Consider the following 25,906-nt stretch of genomic DNA (forward strand, 5'->3'; position numbering starts at 1 on the left):
CGTTGACACAGTGCTCATCACTGTAAGGTAGAGGTCCCGAGTTCGAATCCAGCCGCCATGCATTCGAGCCCGACATACTTACAAATGGTCTTTTTTTCAAAAACTCCGGCACCCCGAGGGTTGATATAACCTCTGCTGTTGCGAACCCTCGTAAAAAAACTACTTTGAATTCTCTTCTTCTTTCGTTTAGTTTGTTGTAGATATTTTGTCCTATTTTTCTACCTTGGTAGCTATGTTTCTTTATTATGTTTTTGTTTGTTTTTGAATTAAATTCAAGTTGAAAAATGAATTTTGCTCAGGACAAAAAGTTGAAATGTTATTAACCCGATTCTCCTTTTCACACCGTCGTCATATTTTTCCCATTTAGCGTACAATTTCTACATTTGGTTCGATCTAATTAAGGAGAAGGTTAAACCTTAGAAAGCTTATTAAACGAACAAGGTTTTATGAAACCTGACATTCTCTACCGTGAATTTTTCCAATGAGTGTTGCAGATTTAATTTTTTGACTAATTTTAAATTTAGCGTGTTTAAAAAGATTTAGTGTTTTTTTTTTACTAAAACCTAAACTGAAAGTTCTAGAAAGGGACATTTTTAAAGCAAATATAACGGTGTTTGTAATGACTGTTTTGGTTTTCCACAAAAGGGAATATTTCATTTTTATTTATGACCAAAAATACAGATAATTGAAAAACAAAATGTTGAATATCTGCGAAAGGGTTGAGAATCTGACACTGATTTATAGATGTTTTTTCTTCCATTTGGGGCGTAGAATCTGCTGGTGAAGTTAATGAATTGATTACCGAGACACCCTGTACTTAGTCACATGCATGCATACGTTTTTAAAGAGATCTTAAACATTATTAGAACACAGAAATTAAGTAGTAACATAATTCTACTTTTTATATGCTAACTCAACTCCCTCAAAAAGCAATAATCTCCCGAGCTTATTAATTCAACGCTGACCTAAGCACTACGCAATTCTAATTCATTTGGTGTACCATATATTATTTTGTAACAAAACTAATCAAAACATTACTTCCTAGCTTTTACAAACCCATCAACCTTTTTGTTATAATAGGGAAAATTAGGGGAAAATTATTAAGTACGCATAACTACGCCTATATAATTAAATAACTTTCCAACAGTAAGATTTTCGTAATTGTTCGATTTAATTGTAATTTTTATTTCTACGAGTTACAGACGTAATTACCACTGTCCTCGAGCTGAAGCAGAACTGCCCTGGTGTTTTCTAAGACACATCTCAGGTATTTGACCGGGTTCCGCACCCGAATTTTCTGTAGAAGATCAAGAACATCTACCCACGATCAAATCTTACAGATCGTAAGTTCCAAGTTGTCCAAAACACTTCTTTATTCTCCATTTACTCACTTCTTCTGACTGGGTCCCGCAGGTCAGCGGACTGTAATCCTTCCTGTATAAAATTTACCCTGACGATTGCCCATTCATCCTAACACTTCCCCGTTTACCTTTGCCGATGATACTCACAACTATTTACTGACTCTAAACGTGGCAAAAAAAAAAAAAAATAAATACCACCCTCTTCTATATTTCAAACATGTTCATATTCCCGTTTCGAACCACGTACGATCCCACGAAAATTTCACTCGACAAACGACTTACGCTAAATCCCTGTACGAGACTGAAATACAAAGATTATAATATCCCACCTGGTAAAAATACTACAAGCGATCTAAACTTAAATTCTAGATTTCTTTTCTTTACTGGTTCGTTTTTATTAATAGATTATTTGGAGATCGTGAGATGCGGTCTGGTGTGACGTAGGTTTTAGAAAAACATTTCTTTAGCGTGCCAACGTTTCGATCTTTATTGAGATCATCTTCAGGGCCTGCGATTTATAAACATTGTTTAAATTTAACAAATACATGCAGGATGTGGAAAAAGTAAATTTATACAATGCCAGAAAATTTTCGTTTAAAAGAAAAAAAAATGAATTTATACAATGCTAGAAAATTTTAGTTTAAAAGAAAAAAAAATGAATTTATACAAATCTAGAAAATTTTAGATTAAATAATAATAATAAATTCATTTTTTTTATATCTAAAATTTCTAGCATTGTATAAATTACTTTTTTTCTTTTAAACTAAAATTAATTTATACAATGCTAGAAAATTTTAGTTTAAAAGACAAAAAAGAATTTATACAATGGTAGAAAATTTTAGTTTAAAAGAAAAAAATGAATTTATACAAGGCTAGAAAATTTTATATTAAAAAAATGAATTTATACAATGGTAGAAAATTTTAGTTTAAAAGAAAAAAATGAATTTATACAAGGCTAGAAAATTTTATATTAAAAAAATGAATTTATACAATGGTAGAAAATTTTAGTTTAAAAGAAAAAAATGAATTTATACAAGGCTAGAAAATTTTATATTAAAAAAATGAATTTATACAATGGTAGAAAATTTTAGTTTAAAAGAAAAAAATGAATTTATACAAGGCTAGAAAATTTTATATTAAAAAAATGAATTTATACAATGCAAGAAACTTTTAGATTAAATAATAATAATAAATACATTTTTTTAATCTAAAATTTCTAGCATTGTATAAATTCATTTTTTTAATCTAAAATTTTCTAGCATTGTATAAAATTTTATTTATTTATCTAAAATTTCTAGCATTGTATAAATTCATTTTTTTAATCGACAATTTTCTAGCATTGTATAAATTTTTTTTCCTACATGTATTTGTAAAATTTAAACAATGTTTGTAAATCCCAGGCTCTGAAGATGATCTCAATAAAGATCGAAACGTTGGCATGATAAAGAAAATGTTTTTCTAAAGCCTACGTCACACCAGACCGCATCTCACGATCTCCGAATAACTGACTAACGGTCACTAAACACCACACACTTTATTAATAGAGATCTTCAATAAATTGACACCAATGTCTAAGGTTAATCCTATGTCTCGTACATTACAATTCATTCAGACTTTAAAAATCTCATTCATATCCGACCATGTCCAATGCCAATACAAAAAGGTTCTTTCTAAATAATGGGATCGCAAAAACGGCTTAATCAAGTAATGGTTATTTGCAACGTTACCCGCAATTACTCGTCGGGGACTGAAGGGAAGATGGGCATTCGGTTAATGTAGACTTCCAGGGATGGTCGACCAATGAACAGACGGATGGAATCCATGGATGGCTATCTCATGCACACGTCTTTTTGCATGTAAGGGCTCACTGAATTTCGCAAATCCGGCCCGGAGAAAATAAATATCTTTCGAGGTCTAGGAAAAGGTACAATGGATATAATTTATAAAGGTCCCGTTTTATAATGTAAATAAATTGAGAAGTTCACAAAAAGATCTTTCAGGATCATTTAGTACCTTTCTGGCCGTGTCGTTCCACGCAGGTTTCACCTGCTTATGTCACCCCAATTATTTTTAATATAAAGAATTGGAAAATCTTTGTCGGTCTATTCCGAACCGTGACATTTCATAAAAATAACGCTGAGCGGTACTTATCCTCAATGTGAACGAGATTTGGATCTACCGCCTATATTATGGACACATCCAGGTCACAAGGGGACGACCAGGTTGGTGTGACGTAGATTTGGACAAAACCTTTTTTGTGACTCCAAAATATTAGACCCGTATCTGCTACTACTTATGAACACGCCTTGGTTTCGTTAAAAAAAGTTTGTAAGTTGAAATTTTCCGTTTTTTTAAATATTTTTGTTTCGGCGTCCTACTTGCTCAAATAAACTATGTCAATATATCATTTTATAGCGTTTAGTATGTAGAGTGCAATAAAAATATAGTAAAAGGTATCAGAATTTATCAATAACCAAAGAATTTCTAGAAACCAAATTTTTTTGTTCAATGAACTAGGTCATAATTTTTTTACGTGAAACTGATATGAAATTTGGTTTTAGCACTTCTAGAGACCCATAAATATAAACTTTGTTTGAAATTAAATTTATCGATATTTTGACCCCAAATTTTTTTTAAAAGTCGTTATCGGAATATCTGATTTAAATAGCTATAATTCATAAAATGCTAAAAGGATTTTAACGTCACGCATATCATTTGAAAGTAGATGAACGTAGGTTTTTAGAGATGTGTATACCATACAAATACATAAAAGATTAAAAAAAATCAAATAGGAAAATTATTTGTCAGAAATTAACCTAGTTGTTTAAATGGAAATAATAATGCGATTTTAACGTTTGATAATGATTCTGAAATGCACATGACATTTTCTTTAAAACGGATTATCAAGCATGAAAATCGGTTTACCAAGTTTTGAGAAAAATGAAGTTTGAGCCTGCAATAGGAATGTAAGTCACGCAGTATTAGGATGTCGAAATTATTTTAAAAAAAAATTACACCGATTTCCACGAAAGTTTGTATTTAAGGGTTTTATAATGCTAGAATTACGACAATGAGGGCAAATCCAAGTCTTTACCATTTTCTGGCCTAGTTTGCTTTCAGAATATTTCTTAAAATATAAAAAAGCAGTATTTCGTTTATCTTTTTAAATCCTACGAAATTACATCTTAAAACATTTTTGTTAGCCAACAATGAAATAAATACGCCAAAAATAATATTTTTTATATCTTATTCAAACATCGTGAGATGCGGTCTGGTGTGATAAAGATTTTAGAAAAACATTTTCTATCTCGTGGCCGTTTCGATCTTTATTGAGATCATCTTCAGAGCCTGGGATTTACAAACATTGTTTAAATTTAACAAAAACATGTGGGATGTGGAAAAAAGTGAATTTATACAATGCAACAAATATTTTTTTATATTCAGTCAAAGTATTTCTATTCATTCAAAGTGTTTGTTTTCTGTATAATTGTGCCATTGTTGCGTGTCGTGTTGAGAGTGCCAGTGAGATATTGCTGTTTTGTGTTTATATATGTTAGAATTTGAGGGGGTGGGGAAGGAAGTCGGTATAGAAAGACATTTTTGTATAAGACGTCGGCTTCTTATATAAAAAATATATTTTTGGCATTGTTTAAATTCACTTTTTTCCACATCCTACATGTATTGGTTAAGTTTAAACGATGGTTGTAAATCCCAGGCCCTGAAAATGATCTCAATAAAAATCGAAACGTTGGCACGATAAAGAAAATGTTTTTCTGAAAACATCACACAACATCACACCAGACCGCATCTCACGATTTTTGAATAATCTTGGACTTACGGTCATTAATCACCACACATTTTTTATATCTATAAACAACCATTTATGCTCATTTAATTAAATTTACATAATCAAACTTTGAAGTGTAAGATAAAAAAAAGGTTTAGTCTAAATCCATAACACCCCAACCTGCCCTGTTGTCAGATTAAAAATGACCTAGGAATTAACAGTCCAACCAGTGTTTATTTTAAATCCTAAGCCGTTGGAAGCAAAATTGATGATACGGAAGGCTATGAAACAACATGATTGGTCGTTTATCAAGAAGGAAAACAAATTCAAATTATTAAATGTATGATAGCATCTAGGTATATTCTTCTGGGGAATAAATTGGTATTAATTAATATTGATAATACAAATTCTGTGGCTGTGATATACAATCACAAGAAGTGCATTCTGACATTTCAATGTATATGGAAAATCTATGGGAACTAAGGATAAGAAGTCAGTGGAATATTATATTAAGCTAGAAGCCCATGCGGGGCATGACGTAAACGAGAAAGGGGACTAGGTGGCAAAAGAAGCAGCAAGAACGCATTTCAATAACATTAATCAAAATACTTACCCGTACATATAAAACAAGATTTCAAAGATAGGTTGGACCAAATGGACCAAAGCTGAAAAAGGTTCTTAAGGGAATATATACCAACTTTAAAAGAAATGAAATAAACTAATACAAGCCGCACATATAAAACCACAATGATACCGACCATTCATGTTAAAAATCGGTCATATTTAAAATGTTTAAAAATTATCGGTAATTCGGAGTACCCCTTCGGAGGTGTAGAACAGAATTCAAGGCACGCGTTTCAAAATTGTAAAGTTTTCGAAGAAAAAAAATCGTTTGCCGCTGATAAAGAGCAAAATTATGAAAGAAGGATGCCAGTTGGGGTAGGTTTGTGAACAGGTCTCTGATTGGATTATTAGACTTGTCATATTATGATGTTTAAATCGTTTAAATAATAATATATATATAAACAAATAAACGTATATTATAACATTGTAAAATTTGTAAAGTAATACTAACGATGCGAAAATGAGTAATCTGAAAATGGGAACGGATTAATAAATAATAATAAATATACAAATTAAACAAAAAAAAGTAGGCTCGCTGGTTCATTATACTCAAGTTCAACTTGTTGCTCAGTTGTAAACAAATTTAAAAAAATGTTAAAAATTTAGTAAAATACATGTCTAAAGTTTATATTTTAAGAATGGATAGATTTTTGAACTAATTATCTGTTACTAATTACCTCTTGTTTTACAAGTTTTTTTCTGAAGTTTGTACAATAAATCATCCATTTTGCTAATGATTGATTTCTATCCTTTATGAAATGTAAAATTTAGTCCTTTCACGTTTTTTAAATTAACTTTTATTTTGTACCAAATTTTCGTCTCAAATATGTTACATTATTATCAGGAGTAAATTCGGGCAAGTGAAAACATAAAAATTTTGCAATATACCAGTTAAAACATTTATGATTATTGTTATTTAAAAATGTAAACATCATTTATAACATAATGTACAAATAAATTGATGCAAAACTAATAACAAATTAATTACAATTTAAGTTTTGAGTGATTTGCTTTGAGCAAGGTATCACACACAGGCCACCTGACAGTTGGGGCAGAAGTATTGCGATTTTCGTCGAATCGCTTTACGACGATAGTGTCGTGTTTTATTACACAGTGCACACGTCCTTGTAGGATCGGCTATCAGATGTGGAAATATTATCGTAAACTGAATCACATTCACTACCAGCATCACTCATTTTAAAACAACATAAACACACAAAAATGATCACATAAAAAACATTACTTAAGTAATTAGCAACAAAAATTGCGTCCGCTAATACCCGCCGATGGTAGGTAGTACTGAAGGGCTGCATGTAATTAATGATAAAATTCAAAAGTTAAGAAAAAATGTATCTTGTGATAATAAGGCAGGTGGTCTTCGAAACTAAATATTAAAAGAAAAAGATTATATTTATTGATTTTAATTTGTAATATATCTCTCTCTCTCCCCCCCTCTCACACACTCTCTCGCTCTACCTATCACTCTCTCTCTCTTTCTATCTCTCTCCCCCTCCCCAATCTTTCACACTGTCTCTCTGTTTCCCTCTCTCTCTTTCTCTCTCTCTCTCACATACTCTCTTTCTCTTTTTCTCTTTCCCTCTCTATCTCTCCCCCTCTCCCCCACTCTCTCTCGCTCTACCTATCACTCTCTCTCTCGCTCTACCTATCACTCTCTCTTTCTATCTCTCTCCCCCTCCTGAATCTTTCACACTGTCTCTCTGTTTCCCTCTCTATTTCTCTCTTTCTCTCTCTCTCTCTCACATACTCTCTTTCTCTTTCTCTTTTTCTCTTTCCCTCTCTATCTCTGTCTCTCCCCCACTCTCTCTCGCTCTACCTATCACTCTCTCTCTCGCTCTACCTATCACTCTCTCTTTCTATCTCTCTCCCCCTCCCCAATCCTTCACACTGTCTCTCTGTTTCCCTCTCTCTCTCTCTCTCTCTCTCTCACACGCACACACTCTCTTTCTCTTTCTCTCTCTCTTTTTCTCTTTCCCTCTCTATCTCTGTCTCTCCCCCTCTCCCCCACTCACTCTCGCTCTACCTATCACTCTCTCTCTCTCTCTTTCTCTCTCCCCCTCTCCACTCCTCGTCCCTGCCTCTCTGTTTCCCCCCTCTCACTCACTCCCTCTCTCTCTGTTTTTGTCTTTCTCTCTCTCTCTTTTTCTCTTTCTCTCTCTCTTTTTCTCTTTCTCTCTCTTTTTTTCTCTCTCTCTGTCTCTCTTCTTCCCTCTCACTCTCTTTCTCTTTTGAATTTTGAATTTCCCATGTTGTCAATCAGTGGAGGCTAATAGAAAAGAAAGTGTCTGTGAGTTCATGGTTGCGAGGTGGTGACCTCGCGTCGGAGCGAAACAATTCGTTATAGAACGTTTACAATTAAATTAATTCAGGGTTTTATTCAAATATCGGGTTAAATGGTGTCTGAAACAGACACGAAACTTTGGCAAAAGGTTCAGGCGAAAAACTGACGCATTTGGACGCAAGTCCTTCAATTATTAAACGCCTTCCATTGTCCATTTGTATCTACTGGTCTGTGACCGGATAGACACATATAAGGGGACGACGGTCGCCTCGCGTATCCAGTTTACCGCAGCCCTCCGACCATGCACTTTCATTGGGTAAATCGATTTTCTACAAGTTCTCAACGTTTTCGAACTGTTAACAGCGATATTAATATGGATTTTCTAGATCTTCGTGTTTTTGGTGAGTTTAGTGTCGGGGATTATCGTCCCATCGGATCCGAGGATCCCTTACATGTTCCCTCCAGGATATGGAACTCTACAGCAAGACGATCAAGTAAGCCGAACTTACTAAAACATTCATAACGCACTTCTCCTTTCCTTACCTACTAAATTTTTTTAAAAATCTGGTCAGTGTAATTGCTCAAAATTTAATTATGTTCAATAGTCTGTGAACCGAGAAACCGGGTCATAAAGAGGACAAATACGTTCTAATCTGATCTTTACGTATTGAATTTTAATTTTTAATAAAAACTTTTTTCTTTGGCTTTTTTGTTATATAACGTTTTTCAAATTTTCAAACAGCAAAATTTAATTGTATACAAAAAAATAGGTTGTTTCTCAAATAATCGATAAATAAAATAAATAAATATTTAAATTGTCTTTCGGCCTCTAAACACGCATCTGAGCACAAATTCTACTAGATAAATAATTTAGTTTAAGATTAATTTAAAAGAGATACTTTTAAACGATTTTTTTTGTCGGAAAATAAACTTGAATTGTCATATTGAATATAAACGGGTAAAAATTTATGAATATGCATTTTTATTAAACCAGGGTATAAGTTATTGTTATTAAAATCACACGATCCAAATTGTATTCATTTCTTTCAAAACAAAACCATTAAAACATTCATAAAAGTTGGTAAAGATTTTTTGGTTGTAAAACTTTTAAACTGGACTTTTGATTCAGTGGATTCGCGACAAGCAAAATTTACTGTTTGTAATGTTTACACAATTATTAAGATTTATCCAAACAAGCAAAGTGAATTAATAAACAATATATTTTAAATGGTTGCCTTTTTCACGTAAAAATTAAAATATGAAATTTCTTAAAGATGTGATTAAAAGGGTTTTAACGATCTGTTTTAAACTACTTTCTAAATTGCAATTTTGCAGGTTAATTATTCAGAAATCGTGAGATGCGGCCTGGTGTGATGTAGGTTTCAGAAAAACATTTTCTTTATCGTGCCAACGTTTCGATCTTTATTGAGATCATCTTCAGGGCTCAAAGTGTTTGTTTTCTGTAATTATGCAGAATTACTCTTGCGTGTCGTGTTGAGAGTGCCCGTGTTTTATTGGTTAATTGGTATTTTTTTGATATAGATGGCTTCAATTATTAATCCTTTGAATACTTTGGACTTAGACTTCTATGGGAACTTTAAACTATTAAATAAAACATTAAAAATGTAAAGTTTTCTCATCAAGCCAGAATCTGTAATAATTTTAGAAACAGTTAAAAACTTTTTTTTAATTGCCACTCGCAATTAGACAAAAATATTGTGTTTTTTGAAATTACTTAATTTCACAATTTAAAAAAATGCAGGGTATGTTCAAAAATTTGTTTTTTTACTATTCAAATTCACATTACGTGAAACGTATAAAGAAAGAAATACAGCTACAACATATAAATTTTGAAAATACAAAAACGATACTGTCTATTAACATTAATTTTTATTATTAATTTTATTTATTTTTATTATTTTGAAACAATTCACTCACACTCTGACCATTTTTCATTCTAAGGGATAAATTCAAAGATAACAAAATCAAAGCATACTGTAAGCAGACGTCACGTTTCAGTTTTATTATTTGTTAGTAAATAATATAGTTCTACATGCGAGCACACTTATATCAATAAAATATTAACTACTAAACCCAATAAAATATTTTTAGGGTGGAGGAATATGAAGTAATCCACTTGCTGAGTGAATTGTATGTAAATAAGTAAGAATGCATTAAAGATTGAGTGAGAGTGAGAATAGAGGAACTGATTGCGGTAGGTGCTAAAATGATCTAGCACTTAGCAGTTGATGGTGGCCCTTGCAACCCAACCTCAGCGTCTGGATGGACAAGACTGCCAATACCCGGGTTGGAGATTATCGAGGCCTGATAGTAATTTATTGTAAATTACAAAAGCTGAAATTGTCGGCAGACTGCGAGAGCATATAAGGTCAAATCTGAACACGCGTGTAGGGGTGAATGCCTGTGAAGCTTGAGCTTAAACAAATCAGTAATCAGCGAACATTTTTCAATAATCGAAAGTTAATTGCTATTATTTTTTATAAAAAAATAATAAATTCCAACTAATAACATAACGATATTAAAAAAAGTAATCAATTAACTCATTTTTTTATGGATTGTTATTTAAATAATGCATTGCTTTTGTAAATAATGAACTAATGGAATCACAATCGATAAACATATTTTCATGTACTTATATTTTATATTAAACAAACATTTTATATTAAATTAAATGTGTGGTGATTAGTGACTGTTAATTGATAATTATTCAGAAATCATGAGATGCGGTCTGGTGTGATGTAGGTTTCAGAAAAACATTTTCTTTATCGTGCAAACGTTTCGATAATCAACGCATATAAACATAAAACAGCAAAATCTCACTGGCACTCTCAACACGACCCGCAAGAATTGCACAATTACACAGAAGACAAACACTTTGAGCCCTGAAGATGATCTCAATAAAGATCGAAACGTTGGCACGATAAAGAAAATGTTTTTCTGAAACCTACATCTAACCAGACCGCATCTCACGATTTTTGAATAATTAAATTAAATAATATGAATATTAAAGCCATTATATTTAGTGGTCTGATTGACAAAAATTACTCCTTTCAATTAATTAATCTTTTTTTATGTTAAGATTTTGGTTGAAATGAAAAAGTTAGTGTCACGAGCGGGATTCGAACCCACGACCTTCGCCTAATTTCTAAATATCAATTTTCTAATTTCAAAATATCAGGTAATAGTTATTTTAAATGTTTCCGGTCATGCATATCTTAGACTTTTACCTCCATATTTTTACAAATAACTGGTAGTTTGAGGAGAGATCACCTGACTATAAAACGTGTAACAAACAAGAATTTCCGCTCCGGGAAAAAACCGAAGTTTTGAGGTATATTGGTTTAATAAGTGTATGACAGTGGTGTGTTGTGGAAGCTAGGACGTCCCTTTGTCAGCCCAGTGTTTTTTGAAGTGCTTTTTGGTGAGGTGAGTTCAACTGGATAAGTTTTTTGACGATTAGAGTCGAAGTCTGCTGGGTGCTAGTTTGTTGCTCGCATTCCCACGAGATAAAAAAGTCAGCGTCACGAGCGGGATTCGAATCCACAATCTTTGGCTAAATACGCCGCTGCTCTACCACTTGAGCTATCGTGACTTCGATCCAATCGGACACAACTTCCCATCTCAACCTCATAAATTATATTGAAATTGCCGAAGTAGGATTGCGTGAGTAAATAGAAGGTTCATAATAGAGCCTAAATGAAACAGGAATGAAATAAAACGATGTTTAAAATATTGCAAATACAGTGAGGTTAGGCAGACCAAAACGATCGGTAACGATCAAAATTTAAAATATCAGCAAATATGTTTTCTTATATTTTGACCTCAACAGTTAATCTTATGATTCTTCCTTCTTGAAGGTGGGATAATAGGTCATCATCATATCAGCAAATAGTTATTTTACATGTTTCCAGTCATGCATATTGTGACACTTTTACCTCCTTGCACTTCATCTCGTATATTTATGATTTTGGGCGGAAATACTGGCTACTATAGAATATAGAAAGACTCAAGAGAGGAGAAAGTTTATAATTTATTTAGAAGGTAGGCAAAGAAAGAAAGAATAGTAGCAAGTTCTGTCTTCGAATGAATAAGATATTCACCCATTGTGCAAAAAGGTTTAAAGAGGAAAGTGATATTTCAAGCTGGACCTTGGTTTAAGTGTAGGAGAATCATTTTATATTTATGTACGTTCAAAATCTTGGTACACATTTTCTCACGTATTGTCCTCTGTTAAGTTACAGACTAATCCCAGCAAATGTTTATATTTAGCTCGTTAAATATGGATTTGCGTCAATTTTCAAAATCAATTTTTTAATCACTTGACCGTAAATTTTTATGGTGGAAAGTAGAAACAACTAAGTTTTCTTACTTTCTTCTTCTAGGCCGTTAGATAAAGTCACGGATTGTAGTTTTTACAGCCGGTATGACAAAAAAAATATCTAAGGATCTCCTGAAATATAGAAAATTGGTTGAAAGCGATTCGGTACGCTCTGCGCGTAACCTGTGCGGCGATCGTGTAAGACGCTTACGAAACATGGGTGTAATGCAAACGGGTTATAAAAATGTGGAAACATGTAAATAAGCACTTCCGGACGACTAAACTTTTATTCTTGAGAAAATGTATCATATTTTTTAGAAATATACTCCGAATGTTACTAATATATTCTTAACAAATTCAATATTTCCACGAGTGTACAACACATACTGTTTGGGTTTATAAACTATATTTAAATTAATTTCGTTTTAGTGGTCAATTGACCAAGTTAATTCTTTGAATTAATTATTCTTTGTATATAAGGTCTTGGATGAAATAAAAAAGTCAGTGTCACGAGCAGGATTCGAACCCACGACCTTCGGCTAAATACACCGCTACTTTACCACTTGAGCTTTTGTGAGTTCGATCCTCCAACCAAGACCTTATATAGAAAGAATAATTAATTGAAAAACGTAACTTGGTCAATTGACCACTAAAACGTAAAACGGATTAATATTTAATAAGTAAAAGATGCATCACTTCATTAAACAGTTCCTCGTGGCTACTTCGTATGTGGCTGAGAATCCAATCCCGATTACACGATATTTGAAAATGGCAAAATTCCAACGGTTGTAGGTTGAGATAAAAAGTTAGTTTGGCAGAGGATATTATTATTAAAATAATATTATACTAATTTCGTGTGTAGAGATTAGTGACCGTTAATCGATAGTTATTCAGATATCGTGAGATGCGGTCGGACGTTATACTAATTAAATATTAATCCATTTATGTTTTTTAGTGGTCAATTGACCAAGTTACTTCTTTCAATTAATTATTCTTTTTATGAAAGGTCCTGGTTGAGATAAAAAAGTCAATGTCACGAGCGGGATTCGAACCCGAGGTTCGAAGTCACGATAGTTCAAGTGGTAGAGTAGCGGCGTATATAGCCGAAGGTCGTGGGTTCGAATCCCGCTCGTGACACTGACTTTTTTATCTCAACCAAGACCTTATATAGACTATATTTAAATGTTTAAATAAAATTTATAGTGGCGAATTCTGTAAAAAAATTTGTAGGCGTTGTTGATAATTGCCTTGTTTGATCGATATTATTTAATTATCATCGTTAACAACCATTCTTCCACCTGTTCACACGAACCTCCTATGTTTCTACTTTCAGCATTACATTCATTGCATGTTGGCTTTGTAAATCTAATAACTAAGAAAAAGGGACTTCATTATTTATTGTTAAACATTTATAATATTTAAATATTCATATTTCATAGAACCTTTCTTCATTTTCATGTCTATTATTCTTGGCCACCTGACTATTTCATTCCGACAAAATACTCACAGATACAAAACTCGACTAATTTTCTTATTTTTCGCTGCATGATTGTTCAAGGACAACGGTTCTGCATACTCCCAGGCGCCGACCAACGTCGAAAAAGCCTTCAACTACCCCTATTTACTCGAAGAGCTCCTCAGACGCCAGCAAAGAGGAAGAACGGCCCAAAGCTACTACTTCATGAGCCAGAATACCGCCAACCAGCTGGCAATCGATTACAACAGAGTCAACGGGGCAGCAGGGAAGACGGTGCCATTTGTTGCACCGCATCTTCAAAAAAGACCAGCTTTCATGACACCGATGCCATATACTTATTAGACTGTCACAAAATTAAATGTACATAAAACTAAGTTTATAATGTAAAATTCAAAAAATTAATTTATTTTGTATAATATTTATAATTGAGACCTTGAAGATGGTAAATATTTTACCTAACTCTAAATATATATTTTGTTAAAAATAAGCTAGATTTGGTTATTTTTACCTTTAAATATTATTTATGATTTCAAGAAAAAATCTATAAAAATCATCACTGTTCAACGTTTAATACGTTATGTTTTAACAATTTGTGTGAATAACTGAAATTGTTTAGAGGTTTAAAAACAAAATTTGTTTCGTATACAATCTCTTTTAAAGTAAGTAAATGGCTTATCCTTCATCTATTGCATAAAGATACATTTCCAGTTATCATCACGATGATATTTCCCTTTCCTCTTGAATACGTTAATATTATAATTCAATATTATAATTATTATTATTCAAAGTAGCAATAACGTTGCCGTTTAATTTAGAAATATTCCCTACCATGAAGCACCAAAAACCTTAAGAGTATCTTTTTTTTTACGATGGTTCGCAAGAGCAGAGGTTACATCAACCCTCAGGGTGCCGATGTTTTAAAAAAAAAGCCCATTTGTAAGTATGTCGAGTTCGAATGCAGGGCCGCTGGATTCGAACCCGATACCTTTACCTTACAGTGATGAGCGCCGTGTCAACGCCTAAACCGTTGCGGCCACCGACTCCTCCGAAGTAGTATGTTCTTTAACGGCTCAAAAATATATCTGAATTAGAGAAAATTTCCATAATATAAGAAAATATATTAGTTACAATATATCAGTGGTATTTTTAATAAAGCAATAAAATTTTAAATATTTGTTACTGCAGTTTAACTAAATTAACATGCTAAGAGTCGCAACCCAGATAAATTATAAAGTAGAGCACCAAGAAAGCACATTTTATGAACTCAAAGACAAAAAAACGGACAGTCGTATTTTGTTGTATATCAATCGAATTAAACGAGATCAGAAATATATAAGTTTTAATTAAAAAATAGATATTTTTAAATAATAATGGTTGGAAAGAAAAGTTTCATTAAAAGTCATAAATTTCTGATTTTGTTAAATTAGGTTTGCATTCAAACAGGTAATTGTAATTAATACAACGGTAAAAATACATATATATTGTATGAAACAAAGAGAAAATCAGAGTGATTATCGTTTTGAGTGTATTTCCAGAATAATTAAAATGAAATACAATTTAAGTGCCAGAAATTTCGTTTGATCTGAAGGTTAAATAAATCAAATGCATGCACAAATAAAGTCAAAACTGTTTAAAAATTGGGGTCAATTTGTTAAAAACGTTCGCCAACCTGTTTAAAGACAAAGAAATTTCAGCCAATAATGAATACAATTATTTGGTGACTTCTGAAAACAAAAAATTAATAAGTAAAAAAAAAAACTTATTTTGTTGCGAATAAAAAATGACATATAAAATAGTGTGTGGTGATTAGTGACCGTTAGTAGATGATTATTCGGAAATCGTGAGATGCGGTCTGGTGTGACGTAGGTTTCAGAAAAACATTTTTTTATCGTGCCAACGTTTCGATCTTTAATGAGATCATCTTCAGGGCTTAAAGTGTTTGTTTTCTGCGTAATTGTGCCATTCTTGTGTGTCGTGTTGAGTCTGCCCAGTCGTTAATTCTGGTGTTTAGTTGTGTTAGTGCGGCATTTGTGAAGTTAAAGTGGTTTTTGATTGTTTTTGTTGTCTGCATTTCAACAAAACTCTCAACACGACACACAAGAATGGCACAATTACACAGAAGACAAACCCTTTGAGCCCTGAAGATGATCTCAATAAAGATCGAAACGTTGGCACGATAAAGAAAATGTTTTATAAAACCTACGTCACACCACGCTGCATCTGACGATTTCCGAATAATATAAAATAGTAACAGATAAAATAAAAATAAATCGAAAGGTAAGCACATTAATGATTATTGAATAAATAGATATTATATTCTAAATACATTCGTCGTATTATCAGCGAAATTTATTCATTAAGTATAACCGAAAAGCTGTCTTATTTTAAATAATAATTAATATGGATAAATCATTGTTAAATACTGTGTTGGCTGATTGTGGGAAATCAAGCTATAATAAATTTAAAATGCCTGATATTCAAGGTGATCTACGTGATGAACTTTCTTGGACTGACCTGTGAACAAAAAAACAGACAGTTGTCAGATTGGTATGTAACTGTATTAAATTAAAGTTATAACTTGAACACACACACACACACACACACACACACATTAAATATCCTAATTGACCTAAAGAATAATTTGGAATAAATTCTGTAAAGATTATTCATCAATTAATGTCATAAGTTATTCAGTAGAACAATTGGTCAAATAGTAAGAAATGGGGTATGTGAAGTTTAAGAAGGTGCTCCAAAAATCGCTTTTTGAATTGTAACATTCTGACGTCTTTTTGTGCAGTTTTAAAATAAAAATTTCTTTTTTACTATTTTTCTTTTATAATGGTAGGCTGAAGTCGATCAGAAAAATTGGTGTAATAGTTGTGAATATGTTTGGGAGGATTTCACGAACTCCAACAAATTGCAAGCTCGTACGCTTTAACTTCAGATCACCAAAATTAAAGCAAACGGGAAAGAAACTACAATTATATTGAAAAAACTTAAAATGTTTGTTCTTCTGGAAAAGAATATGCAGTACTAATACCATGACTAGAAGTATTGGAAAAAAATCATTTAATAGACAAAGTCGTTTCCTAAAACAGGGCAAAGAAAATGATCTCAATTTACAAGTTATAAGTTTGACATAATGTCGCCAAAAGTTTCGAAAACAATCCAATTTCTTTTCTCAAATGAATCAAAGGTTTCATCCCTTTCTTAGCCCTCGCATCCACTGTATACCGGAAGCTGCGAACTGTCAAACGAATGAAATGGTACATGCGTTTCTAGTCCATTAACCTAATACTTTGTACTGCTTTATGTACAGGTCCGCCATAACACGTACATCTGAGGCGGAGAAGACGAAAAATGCTGAGAACAGTATTTATTTGAAAAATCAGACATTTGGTGAATTTTCTCACCTATATAGTGATCTGCAAAACGATGAGCACCACCACTTATACTTCCGAATGATATGGGATACATAATTGCATTTTGGAAAAAATCCACACAAACAAAGATTATACATTCCGCCGTCACAATTATTTTTCCGTTGGCCCATTAATATTTCTTCTCCGGAGGAGAAAAAAATAATTTTTCACAGACCATGGCTGGCTCGGAGGACTCGTTCCAATCCGTTTGTAGGAAAACTCTATTTTGACCCGTTCGGTTCTCACATATAGTTTTAGATCGTTTTTATCATTTTCTCCGATTTCTGAACGCGAGGTCTACATGACTTGCAGTCATATCTGCGAAAATACAGGACCGGTCATCTTCCAAGTTTCTACACGATCCAGCAGTTATTGGCATATTGGGTCTATGTTAAAGTAAGTACAAAAGCGTGATTGAAAACTTCAGTTAAAGTTTGTTCGTAAAGTGTTTGAACAACAACAGCTGACGAAATAATCCATTGTTTTGTAACTCATTAATTATTCTGGGGTAGGGTGAATGTAATTTTTAGTGTGAATGGAGGGTTTATCCCCAGTTACCCTAGAAATATCGAGTTCTCTGGATAATGGCTATGGCTTACAAGCCAATGCCAAAAAAAGTCTTCTGTGTGAAGGTAATTTATTAGCGTGAATAGAGAGGTTTATCCAGCATCCATAATACTTCACAGTTGGACGACTCTGTGGTAGTGGTAATGTTTGTCAAAGTATCATGCTTTACCTAGTTTAGGTTTTTTGGTATATTTGTGCTATTTTATCAACAATTGACGATACCCTGAGATACAGGTAGCCTAGCAATATGATAAAGAAAACAGAGAGTCGGTTGTCGTCCTAATTGGTTGGATCATTGGTTGGAGAAATTGGAGAATAAATTAGTACATCCATTAGATTTTGTTGTATATTGACCAAATTACTTCTTTCAATTAATTAATCTTTGTATGTAAGGTTTTGTTGAAATGAAAAAGCCAGTGCCACGAGCTGGATTCGAACCCACAACCTTCGGCTAAATACACCGCTACTTTACCAACTTGAGATTCAAATGAAAAATTTTGAAATATGGCAAAATTCAAAAGGTGGGTTGAGATGGGAAGTTGGTGTCCGAGCGGATCGAAAGTCACGATAGCTCAATTGGTAGAGCAGCGGCGTATTTAGCCGAAGGTCGTGGATTCGAATCCCGCTCGCGGCATTGGCTTTTTCATTTCAACCAAAATCTTACATAAAAAGATAAATTAATTGGAATAAATTAATAGGTTTAAAACGCGAGAAATGCAGGGCAAGGACCAATGCCTTGCCAACCCTAAACTTAACAAAACTTACATCTACTATTAAATTTATATTTAGATACGTTATTACATTAAACGCAATGAGGAGGTTTCGTAAGTTAGTAAGATTGTAAAATGTAAAGATCGACCAGCATTAATTTTATTTTTGTTATTATAGTAAATGTAATAACGAACTTTTGGGGGCTGAAATCACCCAGATGTCGGAAGCCCCAGCAAAAAAAAAAAAAAACGAACTTTTAGTTAGTTATACAATACATAGGTAATTATATAATTTTAATATACAATACCATTTCTTTTACAATCAAATTAATTGTGCAATAACCATCCCTAATTGTGTAATAGGATCTTTAAATATATGTACCGCCAAAGCGTAAATTATAATTATTTAGTTATTAACAATATATAATTGGGATTCCTGTGACATTCTAAATAAGAAATAATAACTATTTATTTTCTGATATGAATCGCGAAACAGGGTATTGAATAGGTGAAAATGACACAACACATTAATTTTACAATTTTTGTACTTAGAATTTCTATGTATCGCGATAATAATAATTTATTTTTATAATGAATAATTTAAGTGATATTCAAATTGATTTACTGGATGAATGTATTGTACGTTTATCAATGTTTAATCCGTATTTGTCTAGTAGCCATATTCGACCATAGTTAAAACGTGTCCTTCCAAATACTCTTTATCTAATCCTCCGCTCTTATCTAACAGAGCGGTTCTTTCGGGTCCGACAAGGATCAGATTACTCCGAATACTGCTCTCTGGCTGCGGGAGTACCGCAGGGCAGTGTGCTCGAACCAATCCTCTACATCCTTTATATTGCAGATATTCCCACTAAACCTACCACCCTACTTGCATCCTTCGCCGATGATACAGCTGTACTATTCTCCAATTCCGATCCTGCGGTTGCTTCGGAAGGTCTGCAGGAACATATCTCATGTATAGCAGTTGTAGACAATGGAAAATGAAGATAAACCTCTCACGATCCTACAACAACGTTCCTATCCCCAAATCCGACTGCGTTCGTAACCTTGGATTCCACCTAGACTCACGACTAACGTGGAATCAATATACACGACTGACACGACAAAACCTAAACAGACGGTATGGTCTACTGCACAGGCTTATAGGACGACAGTCTAAACTATCGACAAAAAATAAACTTACAATTTACAAAACACTACTAAAACCGATTTGGACGTACGGAATAGAACTGTGGGGAACCGCTAAGCCTTCCAATATCCAACGTCTCCAATCCTTTCAATCTAAAGTCCTCAGATCCATTGTAAATGCTCCTTATTATGTCTCAAATGCTACCCTCCACAACGACCTTCAAATTACTTATATCCAAAAATTTATTCCCCAAAAATTTACCAAGTTTCACAAAAAACTCTCTCACCATCAAAATAGTCTTGCCCAAGCCCTGTCCAATAGAACCCATCCCTACTACCCCATAAGGCGTCTCAAGAGGAAATGGCCCCGCGACCTCCTTTCTGAGTAAACAGTAAAACAAAGTAAACAAAGTGAAGAGGGAGGATAACATTGTTTATTTGCTCCCCTCAATGTAAATAGTTGTACATAAGTTCATGTAAACGCAAATTACACATTGTAAATAATAATTAAAGATTGTAATAAAAATAATTAATAATAATAAAAATCGACCATATTAATTATTCCAATTAATTATTCTTTTTCACTAAGGTTTTTGGTTAAGATGAAAAACTAGGGTCACGAGCGGGATTGGAACCCTCGACCTTCGGCTCAATACGCCGCTGCTCTAACAACGAATTCACGATGGCTCAAGTGGTTAAGGCAACGGCGTATTGAGCCGTTCGAATCCCGCTCGTGACATTAATTTTTCATCTCAACCAAAAACCTGCGATAAGCAGATAATTAATACACACGAGGAAATAAACAAACAACTTCAATTATGTACATCCGAACCAACTACATATAAGCAATACTGTGTTTGTTGCTTATCTGTAAATTACTTGGAGGCTGCTTCCTCTAAGTTTTGGATTTCGAGGGTAGTTCGATTTAAGTCATAAATCTGGCCACTGGCGTTAAACCGAGCCTCGTTTGCCATTATTGTTAGAAAGTTGTGTGCAGTTGATTGTATTAACTCGCCTGCTATCCGGCCTGGTTAATTGCGAAGGCGGGAACGGGATCGTTTCTTTGTGAAATTTCTCAATTGTTGTTCAAGTTGTCCAGTTGTTAAAATTCGTCGGCTGTCCTTGAACTCTTTTGTCCCCTAGTCGTGCATCGGCTACAAATTGGACTGCTCGATATCAGATCTAATCATGCTATTGAAAAAGGTTATGGGTAATTGTAAAAGAAAGGCTAAGTATAGAGAAAATGGGACATTTCCATGATTTTAAAGGTTATTTTATTGACAAAAGAAAATTATGCCTTAGAGAATAATCGTTTACTTTTAAATTCATGTATTTAACATAAAATCATAAAAGAAACAGCAAGGATAAAACTAAAATTACAATGTATGGTTTTTAGTGACCGTTGAACCGACAAAGGAAAACACTTAGGTAATGGTTCGGCCTTTATAAATCCCAGGCCCTGAAGATGATCTCAATAAAGATCGAAACGTTGGCATGGTAAAGAAAATGTTTTTCTAAAACCTACGTCACACCAGACCGCACCTCACGATCTCCAAATAATAACTAAAATTACGAGTTGAGAATACAAGGTAATCGGCATTTTAAGTAAATCTTGACCACGCCCATCGCGTAAAATCATTCAAGTTAGCTACGCCCATTTCGAACTCGTTGAAATTTTACAGATTTAACAACGTTTAGGTTTGGATAAAATCATTCAACACAATAAAGAAATAATAATGCTAATATTAACTCAGTCATTTCTGTCATTTTTGATGCCAATTGTTGTTTTATTACGTAAATTAGTGCAGTTTTTTAAAAATGTTTTTATACATGACAATGAGGTTTTATTTAGTGACAGTTTTTGAGGTGTCGTTTTAGTTTAGCGTATTTTTTAGCTAGTCATGCTATGTTTATTGGCAGTGTGGTAAGTATTGCCATATTGTGTTGTGTGGGTGTTTGAGTCAGCTTTTATGAAGCTAAGTCAAAGTAGTGTACACTGTCGCGTAATTCGAATCCTGCAGGTATGTAATATGTTTTTTATGTAAGGGGTTATGGTGTTGTTGTTGCAATTTACTATTGTGAATATATCAATAATATATATATTTTCTGTGTTTTGCTATAATTTTGGTGAAACGATTCTTTTCAAATTTTGGATAGAATAATCCTGTTACTATGGCTAAAATATGGTTCTTTTGGTGTGTATATTTTTCCGTTGTACTAAATATTTTTAAATAACATTTTTTTATTAATTTCGCATTCTGCTAACAATAATAATAAATAAAAAGCATTATGTCAATGTCTTTAAAATTTGAAACATTAAGAAGTTACGTGTCAAACTTGCACAACACGCAATGCAATTAAATAAACATGGTTCATTATAAATTGATCCCATCTCCTCTTTTCCAATAATTAACAAGAAAATTGCTTCCGAGGTTTATTCACAAAGTTTTGAAGGTCAGGAGTGTTATGATAACGTAATTGCTAAGACAAAGGTGTTACAATTTTGTACTAAAAGTAACAAAAAAAAGTTTGAGCCGTCATGAATACATGCAAAAAAGTTTTTAAGTTCAGAGTTAATGTATGCGATTTTTAATCTCTTTTGAAATAATACATTCCCATTGAAGGCTAAGTTATGTAGGAAAATTCACCTTGTCTGACATTTTCAATTCGGCCAATGTCGAAACATAATTAGCTGCAACTGCCCACACAAAGACAAATGCAACAAAGCACTATTAAGCGATTAGAAAGGAAACAAAACAATAGGTAATTATTTAATAAGTTAGGCAATGACTGTAAATTATTGATTTTTACAATATATTTTTCTTTCCAAAAGGTAGATTGGGGATGAGGCTGATGATTTTTACAATGAAATTATGTGTCATTATAAACACTAGATTTTAACTGCTAAACTAAATAAATATTTTAGTTTTGGATTTAAAAAAAAACGACATGCATATATTGTTTATGAGTATAAAATAACAGAAAATTATTGGATGAAAGAAAAGGCATGAAGTATTATAAAGATTAAGAAGACGGCATTTTCAGTAAAACCTTAAAAAAATAATGAATTATAAAAAGAATTTTATTGTTGGATGAAAATGACGGTTCTACTCACCAACTCTTTTCATTCAATAAATAGACATAAATAATTCTTCCTACAAAACGATTTTATGTTTTAAAATAAAAGTCAAACTGTCTTGACTATCCAAGATTGAAACTTAAGATTTAATTAAGGTTTTGGGTGAGATAAAAAAAATCAGTGTCACAAACGGGATTTGAACCCACGACCTTCGGCTAAATACGCCGCTGCTCTACCACTTGAGCTATCGTGAAACAGCTATCGTCAAATAAATAAAACGATAACTTCATACTAAAAAGAAAATTGTCAGTTTAAAATGTATCTTTAGAATGCTTTTTGAGATAATGGAGAACAACTTTTATTTGAAAAACCTAACAAAAACATTTGAGCTTAGCGTGTACGAGACAGAATTTATTGAATTTAAATAGGAAGCAGCTGGGACCTTGCAGAAGAGGGCAGTGTTGCATTTGCATTAAAATCGTCAATATCGTAAGTAAAAATTATCTTGTGCTTAAAAGAAATATTGACTATATAAACTTCACGCAAATAAAATGTAACCTTACTAAAGCAATTTTGGCTCTATTTAATACTTTTGTAAAAACGGATTTTTAAAGAATTTCAGTTTTTCAATGGATTTTCCGATTTTTTTTTCTTTTGATATAACAAGATTTATATATTAAAGGTGTTAAGTATGGTTTTTCCTTTTAATTCCCGGCCGGGTGTGTGCAAGCGATAACGTCGTTTCTTTTTTTCCGTAGTTGAAAATGACTCAACATTTGCGGTTTCAGGATTGTCGAGAACGCAATTTCCTTACACGTCCTTGGCAGAAAGGAGGATTTTCAGATAATACTTCCAGCCAATTCCAAAATAAAACTCGAAGTGCTAGATAAACCTAAGTTTATTTAAAAAAACATTTTTCAGCACAACTAAAGAAACATATGTTTTTCAATTTTGAACGAGGACAGTGCGATTTTTCCCAAGCGTACCGATCATCTTCTTGAGAATAAAACTTTTATTCACATTTCCTCTGGCAACAACTTTGGGTCGTAGCTTAAAAAGAATTCTTTTGGTAATTCGGTTGTTTTTCTTTTCCATGTAAAAGCCACTCGATACACGATCGTTGCCCCATTCGTGAAATATTTTGGAAATCGATTTGTCCGTCTCTTCGTAGATATACTTGAACCGTTTGCGGTGAGGGAACTAAAAATTAACAATGCAATTATTTTTTTTATCTCTTATATTTTATAACGCAAACAAATCTTACAGGAACGAACTCGTTTACAGAAACGCCCATTTCTTGAGATCCATTAGGTACGTTCATTAACGAAAAGACTGAAATGGAAACTAAAGTGATTAAATACAGTACACAGAAGCTAATACCAAACGTAGGGACATTTGACAAAATCATTTTCATTATAATTGAAATGCCAGAATTCGTGACAAATGCTGCAAAATTAGTAAATAAAATCATATGAGTTCAAAGCCGTTTTGATTTAGAATAAATACATGCCAGCCAAATAAACTGTAAATTTAATAATCATTTCGTATTTATTAAATGAATGTGAAATCACTTTTTCAAAACGTTTTCCAGATAAGTGTTTTTAAATGTAATATATAATAATTTTTACTTTTTTTAAAATAAAAAACATTTTATAACATTTTTTAGTAAATAATTGATCATTTTTGCATTTTTTACTTTCGAAATACAGTACACTAAGCAACTTTAATTGACTTTAAAAAAAAATCAAAATAGGAAATTGGAGGTCATCGCCGGCCCTGTATGTGTTTTCTTTCTTTTTCTCTTCTTTCTGGCGTATTTTGTTTTAAACTACAGCTATTTTAGCATCTCGATCTGAGTACTGACTATGCATTTAAACGACTACAATTTTTAGATCCTAAAATGCTAGTATCTCGTTTGTACGTCAGGTTGTCAAATACAGAATAGAAACAAAACATGCAATACATATATGTACATCCCCTGAGTACTCGATACTCCTCGATGGGGGTAACAAAACCCATCCTTTCACGCTAATATATTACATTCATTCCAATAAATTTATATAGACAGAACACAAACCCACACGAGCACTATATAAATTTAAAAATCCCTGAGGTACCATAACAGCGATCTGTGCTCGCTGTCGTGCCACATGACTACGCACCGGTCCAATGTATATCAAATAATTGTCTATATACATACGTCAAGCCTTCTATAATTGAACAGGTGTTCGACGGTTATTCTATCATTGCATAATGGGCACCTACGCTCTCGTTTTCCGGCTAAAATATTCCCATGCTCTTGTGTTTTTTCCCCATTATTATTCAATATAATGTGTTAAATTCAAACAAAAATTTAAAATTTTAAGCTCGACGTTTGTTGACTTTAGCTTAAAAAATTGTTACTAAAATAATATTTTCTTGTGAAATTTTAAACGCTTTTAACCATTTTGTAGATATTTATTTAAATGTGCATAAATTATGAAAAATTCTAATCCTTTGGAATTGCCAAAGAATAGGACATGAAAATGTCCACAACACCCGATCTCCCAGTGAACAGCACAAAAGCTTTTTGAACGATTCAGAATCAGTGATCAAATTTAGCGTGATCAAAAATAAAAATGTGTGGTGATTAGTGACCGTTAGTCGATGATTATTCGGAAATCGTGAGATGCGGTCTGGTGCTACATCACAGATTACATCAGAAAAACATTTTCATTGTCGTGCCACCGTTTTGATCTTTATTGAGATCATCTTCAGTGCCTGGGATTTACAAACATTCTTTAAATTTCACAAATACATGTAGGATGTGAAAAAATGTGAATTCATACAATACAAAAAAATATTTTTATGTTCAATCAAATTATTTCATTGGCACTCTCAATACGACTCGCAAGAATGGCACAATTACGCAGATAACAAACACTTTGAGTGAGTAGTAATATTTTGATTGAATATAAAAAATATTTTTCTGCATTGTATAAATTCACTTTTTTCCACATTCCATTTTTCCAATGTCGTGTAATCAATTCGATTCTCGGCGACAAATGAGATGGCCACGGAGAGCTTTAGTGAAGCTTTACTTCATTTTAACC

The 25,906-nt window shown here is 32.8% G+C and overlaps 2 protein-coding genes across 3 annotated transcripts in view; one reads left to right on the top strand and one right to left on the bottom strand.

Annotated features, from left to right (window-relative positions):
• Positions 1 to 25,906, bottom strand: part of LOC106670192 (neuropeptide F receptor-like) — a 381,879-nt gene that overhangs the window by 142,859 nt on the left and 213,114 nt on the right. The gene's annotated exons all lie outside the window — the stretch shown is intronic.
• On the top strand, positions 8,344 to 14,311 carry LOC106670194. The gene is made up of 3 exons (XM_014400299.2): positions 8,344 to 8,387; positions 8,458 to 8,565; positions 13,969 to 14,311. Exons 1-3 carry the CDS (start codon positions 8,373 to 8,375, stop codon positions 14,227 to 14,229), a joined length of 384 nt encoding a protein of 127 aa, XP_014255785.1. The 5' UTR covers positions 8,344 to 8,372; the 3' UTR covers positions 14,230 to 14,311.

The sequence above is a fragment of the Cimex lectularius genome, unplaced genomic scaffold, assembly GCF_000648675.2.
Source record: "Cimex lectularius strain Harlan isolate CLEC.00 unplaced genomic scaffold, Clec_2.1 scaffold134, whole genome shotgun sequence".
Classification (NCBI taxonomy): domain Eukaryota; kingdom Metazoa; phylum Arthropoda; class Insecta; order Hemiptera; family Cimicidae; genus Cimex; species Cimex lectularius.